The sequence below is a fragment of the Coffea eugenioides genome, chromosome 11, assembly GCF_003713205.1.
Source record: "Coffea eugenioides isolate CCC68of chromosome 11, Ceug_1.0, whole genome shotgun sequence".
Lineage (NCBI taxonomy): Eukaryota > Viridiplantae > Streptophyta > Magnoliopsida > Gentianales > Rubiaceae > Coffea > Coffea eugenioides.
This window is the reverse complement of record NC_040045.1, coordinates 8,855,713-8,864,934: the sequence shown is the minus strand read 5'-3', so window position 1 is coordinate 8,864,934 and position 9,222 is coordinate 8,855,713. Positions and strand designations below refer to the sequence as shown.

The 9,222-nt window shown below is 34.9% G+C and overlaps 1 protein-coding gene across 1 annotated transcript; it reads left to right on the top strand.

Annotated features, from left to right (window-relative positions):
- The first annotated feature begins 3,201 nt into the window (after positions 1 to 3,201).
- On the top strand, positions 3,202 to 7,610 carry LOC113753709 (ribosomal protein S14, mitochondrial). Its single transcript, XM_027297936.1, has 2 exons — positions 3,202 to 3,818; positions 7,279 to 7,610. The coding sequence occupies exon 1, from the start codon at positions 3,365 to 3,367 to the stop codon at positions 3,788 to 3,790; it is 426 nt and encodes a 141-aa protein (XP_027153737.1). The 5' UTR covers positions 3,202 to 3,364; the 3' UTR covers positions 3,791 to 3,818; positions 7,279 to 7,610.
- Positions 7,611 to 9,222: the final 1,612 nt, after the last annotated feature.

Sequence of the window (9,222 nt, the reverse complement as noted above, 5' to 3'; positions counted from 1 at the left end):
ATGCAATTTGTACCACTTAAACCATAAAATGCATATTTTCACTAGAAACTTAGTTAATTAGCTATAAAACTAATTAAAACGCTCCAAAACTAACTATAAAATACACTAAAAACACGCAAAATAAGCACTTATCAGGAACGTTGCAAATTTTTTCCCAAAAAGAATAGATGTGCTCCTCTAACACACTTATGGAGAAGGAAATAAATGTGCTAATTTTCTTGCAAGTGTGGGAGTTAAATTCAACCATAGTTTGATTGATCTATAACCAGTTGCCTGATAGTGATCGTGCTTAATGTGTATGTCCCAATTTTTTTTTTGGGTAAATATTATACACCCATTCTACAAAAAAGTAAGACAATCTTTTTATAGTGTTGTCTTACTTAACAGTAGAGGTGTCAAAAAACAAAAAGTAGAAAAAACCGAATAAGTGGGTAATTAAGAAAATTGAATAGGTCCAATCGAAAAAAAGGTAGTGACTTGAAATTCTGTAATGCTTTGGACACTGACTGAACTGACATGAAAAAAAAAACAGTTTGGGGTATGATTATTGATTTTTAAAATTTGTGGTTACTCAAACCTAGTCACCTGTATATGCACATGTGTAAGGTTGGTTTTGTTAACCTAAGCTTGGAACCTTAACCATAAGTATTTAGTCATGTATTAGCAAATTAAATTAGGTGACCAATTATTACATTCATATTCTTTTCACTAGCTTAAAAACTTAACAAGTTAATCCTAACTCCCGTTTACCATTTTAAATCTTACACTTACCACCACTAATTCCATTAACTCTACTGCTGTCACTTTTTATGTCTCTTTTTACAATTTTTTTCTACGCTCATATAATTTGTGTTCTAGTTCTCTGTACTTATTTTTGTTTCTCAACTTTTAGAGCTTTCGTAATTGATCATGGAGCAACCTGTTATTATTATTGAATAATGAATTGATGGTTTTATAAGTGTACAGAAAGGGAAAAAAAATGTTCGAAATGTGTTAGTGTTTTAATTATGTCATGTGTTTTGATTATGCATTTCATGTGTGGACTACTAGCATTCTAGGATTTAAAATTCTTTTTTAATTTTGGATAAAGTGGCGTATACGTTTTTCATGGATTAAATTAACTTGTATACTCTGATATTATATTAAACATTATTAATTAATCCCTTTAAATGAGAGTAGGATATTAAACATAAATTTGCTGAATCATACCTGTCGTTAGGGTTAACGAAATAGAGTAGGATATGAAATATAAATCAGTTTGTCTAATGGGTGCCCACGTTAAGATATATTTCAGTGTTATATTTTTTGAATTATAAGATTAATTAGAGAAAGTAAATAAACACAAGGAAGGGTAGGAAAGATTAAATAGAAAAGTATATAAATGCATGAAAGAATAATAATTGTTAGTATGTATATATATATATATATATATATAGATAAATAGTCCCTCCATCCCATTGAAAGTGTCATACTTTCCTTTTTGGTTTGTCCCAAAATATATGTCACATACTCAAAATAGAAAACAAAATTTCTTTTGTTTCAATTTTTACCCTTCAAGATTTCCTCATTCTTAACTTTTATTGGTGGGTCCCTTGATTTTCATCCGCTATTAACAAAAGTTGCAAGACATTCGTGAGATACACACAAGTTCTAAAGTGATGCGTGAATATCACTCTCGTTGGCAAATTGGACTTCTTGTAGGTAACTTTGGCCCCACATGTCATTTCTGTCTCCTTGACCATTAATGACCACACATTCTTGTTTCTAATAGTGATTTTGAAGTGGCAAAATCGGAAAACAATGCTGAAACTTAGTACTGCACATAAAAAGTTCAACTCCCAAAGCACGACAAAGTATTTGGGCCAGAGGGAGTAATAGATGTATTAACAAGGGCACTCGTTGGAAAAATCCAATATAAATTTGCTGAATCATAGCTACAGTTAGAATTAGTGAAATTGCAAATTATCGCAAATATTCAATAGTTTAAAACTAGAAGAAAATTCCCGAGTTCAAATACTACCATACGATCTCATACATCAATATCCTATTAATTTCACATAAAAATATCATGCCCTGTCCAAGTGTTTGGAAATTCCATTGTCAATGATTTTGTGTATCATACAAGTTTACAAAGATATCAACTACAAAATGGACAAAAACTGACCAAATTATTTGTTATGGGTATAATGCACTTTTCATCCCTAATGTTTAAGGTGTTAACCAATTTCGTCCCTAAAGTTTCATGCAAAATATATTTCATCCTTGTAATTTTATAATTTTAACTAATTTCATCTTTAAAGTTTCACACGAACACATTTCATCCTCAAAGTTTAATAGATTTGGCTAATTGAGGACAATTGATGGATTGTCAATGATTTTGAATAGAATATTGTCACTTGACCATAGGATGCCCATTAGTGAAAAAAAAATATTGAATCAACAAAAAAGTTAAAAATCTTTTCTTAATTCACTTTCTCATTTTAGTACAAAAAAAACCTAAGAAATTTTTAACCACCATTACTCTCTTCTTAATCACAATCAAACAAACAAAATGAAGTCGTGGAAGACAAACAACCCCACTATAACCAATTGGAAAAAAAATGCCGAACAACTCCATTACAACTAATTAGAGAAAAATATTAATGTGAAAGAAAGAATGGTTTGGATTGTCATTTATTTGCAAAATTTTGTTTTGCTGCTGTGTATTTTGCAATAACAGTTGCATCATGTACACGTTTTTCAATCATCTATTTATCTTTCAATCTATTTATTTTATCTCAAATACATCATATCATAGTTTTAAAAAACAAAAAGATAGTCTCATATCCAAAAACACTTGTTATTTCTGTAATTTAATCAATAACTAAATTAAGTATTAATAATACAATTACTAATAGGACGTGTGATGATATTATGCCAAAATTAGTTAACAATCATTTAATTGTCCTCAATTGGTAGAAATTATGAAACTATGGGGATGAAATGTGTTCTACATAAACTTTAGGGATAATATTGGTCAAAATTATAAAACTATGAGGATGAAATATGTTTGGAATGAAACTTCAGGAACGAAATTGGTTAACACCTTAAATATTGGGGATAAAAAGTGTATTTTTCCCTATTTGTTATGGTTCAGTTTTTGATGATTAACAGTATAATTTTGTTGGTCTATTAGTGACTCTATTAGCATTCCTGCCCAATAGTACTCCATTAACATTGTAGACATATGGCCGGCCAACCTTCGACCCATGGCAACTGACGCCCAGGCACGGCCCAAAGCTAATTAACCTAATTGAAGCCTAAACCCATCGCACAGCCTAAGCGAGAACCCGAACCTATTTGCTCTGGACGCCGGCCGACGAAAATGTTGATCGGAGCGGCTTTCTGCCAAGAGATGGCTAGACAGAAAACCATGATGACGGCGGGTGATGCATTTTCTTCTCCATTCTCCCAGCATATAGGAATGGCAAGGAACTTCAGTGTTTTGGCGGAGGAGAAGCGCTGTATGAAAGATCACAACCGCCGGTTAATGGCTGAGAAATTCGAAGTGAAGCGAAAGCTTTACAAAGCCCTCGTTAGAGATCCTGAACTTCCGAATGAGCTGAAGGAGAAGCACCGCTATAAGCTGGCCAAGTTGCCCAGAAACAGCTCCTTTACCCGGATTCGAAATCGTTGTATTCTCACTGGTCGCCCACGCGCCGTCTATCGGCTATTTCGGATGTCTCGTATTTGCTTCCGCGAATTAGCTTCGAGGGGTGCCTTGATGGGCATCAAGAAAGCTTCTTGGTAGAACCAAATTTATAGCCTTTATGTCAGTGGTGAGTTTTGTTGTATACTTCATTTCTTCTACTAGTTGAGAGTTTCTTGAATTTATAAGGTTCTTTCTTTTCTGTGAATTTCACTAAAGATCATACATATTGGGTGAATTTAAGCTTCAGTATTTCTCTTATGGACTATAGACATTTCCAGTTCTGGTTGCCCTAGCTTGCTATCGATTCGATTGCTTTCGAGTTAATAGTGTCATGAATGATGATGTTGTCTATTGAGGGTCCATATGTTTTTTTGTTGACCTGGCTTAGAACAAAGTTAGGAGGATCAGGGAAGCTGGAAATGCATCTGTGCTTGGTTTGTATGGCCTCATTTTTTCATTCCTCTAGTTATTTTGATTGCACAAATAGCAGATTATGGTGATAGTTCTTTATGTTTTATGGACATTATTGGTGATGGAGAAACCTTTCCCATTCCAGGTAGAGAAATCCCTGTCTGTGTAGTAGATTTTAGATACTTGTTATTAGAAATTTAGATATTTGGGAAATTATAAGCCCATAAATTAGATGAACAAGAAGTTCATCATTGTAGAATACACTGGCTTAAACATTTCCACTCATTGAACATCTAGTACTTCCACTAGGTAATGTTTGATCAAGTTCCATTATAAGCTTTAGTGTCCAAATCAAGACCTTGTAACAATGGGCATCATGAAAACGCATCATTTACTGACCATTTTCCTCAGATTCAGTCTCACTCTGGTACTTGATACACACAGTTGCTCTTGCATTATCACTTATGGACCCATGATCAGCTAAAAGAGCACATCGAGCTTCAAATATCTTCCAGTATGGCAGCAAAACATTCAGGATATGCACTGCTAGAATTCAGAATAAAATGAACTTCCTTGATATCTCCACATTCAGACTGCCCGAGAACTGCCACAAGTAGTCTTGTTTGCCTCTGGCTTTCAACTGACCTCTAGAGATTCAAAAGTTTTTCGCATCAGTCTGACAGTAACTGTTAACTTTTAAGAATTTTTCCAAATAAAATTTGAATCTGTGATGTTAATTGTAAATTTTAACCATCACTAACCTTTTAAGAAATGTTTATAATGTAGGACACATATTTGCAACTTAGTGATGTTGCTAGTAGGTTAACAAAAATAATATAGCTTAATTGGTGCTTACAGCTTTCCTGGGTATCCTTTTCGGAACTGAGGCAACAAAGATGATACATAGTCGCTCATAATCTTTTACAATGAGTTTCTGCACTCTTTCTAGGCCCATATGCTCTTTTGCACGGTTAGGGGCTTATTCCTGTAGGAGGCAAAAGGCAAAGAGGGATTTATATTTTATCTATCTGATTGCTTTCATGTTGCTGTCATAATGATGATATTATTTTCTATTGAGGGTCCATCATTGGTTTGTTTGGCCTGGATACAGAGTGAGGAGGCTGAGGGAAGCTGGATTTGCATCTGTGCTCTATAATGGTGGAGCAATACGCATACCACACCAATGTGTTTAGTATTAGTAGACTTCTCAACCATTTTAGAATTGTAGAAGAATTATCATCTTCAGAAGTAGTTTTTGGCTTTTCATTGTTCGATTTTAAACAGAATTAGTCAGCTGAGACAACATTGAACTGATCATGGTATGATTACATGCCCACTGTTTCACGATTCGGAAGCTCAAAATTTCAGGAATGGATTGAACGGTTGAGCCTTTTCTTCTTTTGTCTGTCTGTCTGTCTCTCTCTCACTGGATAGATGTAACCGAAAGTTACCCTCATTCCTTGAATGGTTTGTTACGCTCCATCCCTCAGTAAAGCGGGTGGCTTCAGCAACGAAGAATATTACTGAGCTTAAGGGACTTGTATTTGTGCTAGTTGACAGTTGGTGATGCCTATATTTGTTTGAATTGGTTTCTGCTGCAACGGTGTTGCCAAATATTAGAAGCTCCTTAAAGAGAGAGTTTTGAGCAAGCGTTTTTTGGAATTCTTATCCGGATAATGTTTCAGCTTAAGTAGATATCCTTGATTGATACTCTTGCACATGAAATTCCATCCTGACTATGTACTTTTCACTGATTGGGGCTTTTGAACTTTCAGAATTAAAAAGTCTTTTGAATTCTCAATTTCATTAGCCTGATGGGTTTGAAATTTTATGTATAGTTACTAGATGTCCACGGCGAGACTAGCAGTGCATTTAGCTCTTTTGCTAATTTTTTTCGTCTTTTCTTTTTGCCACTGGATGGATATTTCTTTCTAAATATTGGCAACAATATATCCTACCATCAGTTATGTGTCCTTGGCTGATACTCTTGCACATGAAATGCCATGCTGACTATTTACTGTTTATTGATTAAGGCTTTTGAACTTTCAGATTTGAAAGATTCAATTCTCAATTTCATTAGCCTGATAGGTTAAAAATTGTATTGCAGAGTACTTTTCATGGTGTGTGTGAGACTGTTTGCTATAGTTTATCCTCCTTTTGCATGAGGTTTACTGTTTTTGAAATTTTGGTTCTTTGCCAACTGTTATTAGTATTATAATTTTTTGTTTAAGCTAATCACTGTTCTTTTACTGATTTAGTGTTCATGTAATGAAGCCAGGCTTGCTTAACTAAAAAGTGCTGTTGCTTACAACTGATCAGTTAACAGTTCCTTGACAATGCTTCAAGGAATTGGAAGGTTACTGACATTGTCTACTATGTATATTTTCTTGGGTTTTACTGCTGCAGTTCTTCATTTGGTTTACCTATTGCTACTTATATGTCCATGGTGAAAACTGGCAGGGGATATAGCTATTTTTCTTATTTTTCCTACTCTTTCCTTGTTGCCACTTTACCCGATGCATATTTCTTTCTGAATATTAGTTACAGTATATCTTATTATCACTAGTTTTGTTTTGCATTTTTTACTAGTCTGGAGATGAAGGTGTACATGAAGCATAATACTTTTTGTGAAGTTCCAACCAATTATTTTCATGTTATTGATATTTTCACATGAATAAGTAGTGCTAATCAGTCCCTATAGAAGTTAAAGCCGATACATGTTTTTGTTTATAATTAGATTTAAGATAGACATATCAATCAACTTTCATAGGAAAAATGAGAAAAACAGTCAAAGAGTACTTGAGCAAATAAGGATTTACTGATTTTTGAAATTGTGCAATCACACACTTCTGTGCATACAAGGTATATATGTTCTATGGCTTAGCAATGATGGTAAGCACCTTGCTTTTAACGGGATGCTCTTATAGGTTTCCAACTACTTTAAATACTCTACATGAGTACTTTAATCATGCTTCCAGAAAAAGGGACCTTATGTAGGAGATATGGGGGTTCATCTTTGAAGTGAGTAGATGAACGTAAAGACAAATTGCAATGTGACAACAAATTGAAAGAAACCTTGGTTTTTCTACTCTTTATTATGCTTCATTTAAAAAATTTGGGTTTTTGTTTGTTCTTTTGCTTACTAGACTCCTAAACAATGCCAATGTTGCTTTCAGTTGCTATATGAAACAAGAGTCTGAACTGGAATGTCAAAATCTCTCTACAGAGATGGGAGTTGTGGCACGTCTTTTTGGAAGATAATGAGCAGCTTCAATCATTTCGGCTTGGGATATTTTGTTGCAATTGAATGTCCATCCTGTCTATGTATAATGCTTTTCGAGATTCTTGGGTTGTAATCAGGAGACTGGATCAGATTTTTCTCTGCTTTCTTATTTGCCATAGTATCAAGCTGCTGCTATATTTTCTTGGGTTATGTATCCTTGTTAAAATTCTTATCTTGTGATTACAATGCTGCTCCTTGGTTAAACTTTCAGCAATTTTTTTGTTTTATTTCTTGGGTTCCCCCCGGGGGGTTGGGGGGTGGGGGGAGGGGAGGGGTTAATTGTACTCCATGTTAGGTTTAATTCTCGTTTCGTATGTTGTATTGAGTTCCAAAATCTGGATGTTTTTTCTTCTTGTTGTTATGCGAGCTAGCCTTGTATTTGAATGTAAGCTTCTGAAGCTACGTAGCAAAGAGATGTCGCATAACCTGAATCTTCAAACATATCTCTCCTATCAACGAGAACAGAAGCTCATGTATGATGCACAGTATTGATGGTTGAACAAACAAAACATGTTCACAGCATAGTATTCCCCCTTAAAATTTTCAAGGAAAATGAGACCATGCAACAAGGATGTGTATTATAATTAAAACTAATATTGGACATATATCATGAGTTGTCTTGCAAAAGAAAAAATACAAAAAATAAGTTCAAACTACCCGGGGGAAAAGCGCTTTGATTGTAACTCTGAAATTACGTGTCGATGATGGTCGATTGAGAACAAGAAATAGTACATAGGCAAAAAATAACACAAGAAATAGTATATATGCCAAAAATAACACGTATCAACTCGTTTAACCTTTTGGTGGCCGATTTTTCCTTTAGAGAAGACTTTTCATCAAATCTGGTGTGGCATTGTGGCATTTGTTTATCCCTCCCGAAATTGCTTGCACAAATGAAAGTTGCTACCACTGTAACGCCCCCTGTCCCGTTGAAAACTAAGTCCAAGAGTTCCATCATCGCTGTCAGTTATATTCTGCAATTTTGAAACTTGAGGGTCAGTGAAAGATCATTTTTAAGAACTTCCAAGCAGCAACAAAAGTTGGCTAGCCTCGATGATAGGTTTCAGCGATCCGCATATCTCTGTTGTTGAAACTTACCTGAATCGTCTAAAGGTGCAACTTGAACATCATAGAAGAAAATTCTGGAAGAACAGGAAAGTGGGAGCTTTAACGAAAGCAAAACAATTCTTTTGTTTGAAACCATTAGTGCAGCTATTACCTCGGGTTCACTACTCACTGATCACAAAGATCAATAGCTTTGAAGTGGAGTTCAGATTTCTTGCTACTTTTGTGAGGCATGTTACCATGAGGACTGATGCCACTAAGGTAACGCAGGATTTGGAGTCTTTTGACTTGATAATCAAAGTTGCAATGCAAGATATTGGAAAGGATCTAGAGAGAGCATTTGAAGAAGAATATGTTCTATTATGTCCCTTTTAAGTTGATTGCCTTAGTTTCTAGCTCCCTGGAGAAAATCAAGGTTCTCAAGTCAGAAATCAGAGAAGCTTATGATCATGATCACTATCTGTCAAGCCATTCACTCAGTCAATCTCTCCGTTACACAAAGTGGGTCAATGGGAGATGTTTGTGACATCTATATCCAACAATCTACAGGTTTTGACTAAAAAACTTGCTAAAGTTTATCCTCTGACGGCACAATTTGAAACCTTAAAGGATCGGTTGTCAAGATTCTTATGTTTCATTGAGGATTTGTACTGTTATTTGCCCGAAATAGAGTCAAGAATGGAAGACAATCTGCAGGTTTTGACTAGAAACTTGCCAGAGTTTATCCTCCGACGGCACAATTTGAAGCCTTAAAGGATCAGTTGTCAAGATT

What these genes read in the sequence shown, in the direction of transcription:
- LOC113753709 (XM_027297936.1), top strand. Translation starts at nt 3,365, where the DNA reads ATGTTGATCGGAGCGGCTTTCTGCCAAGAGATGGCTAGACAGAAAACC.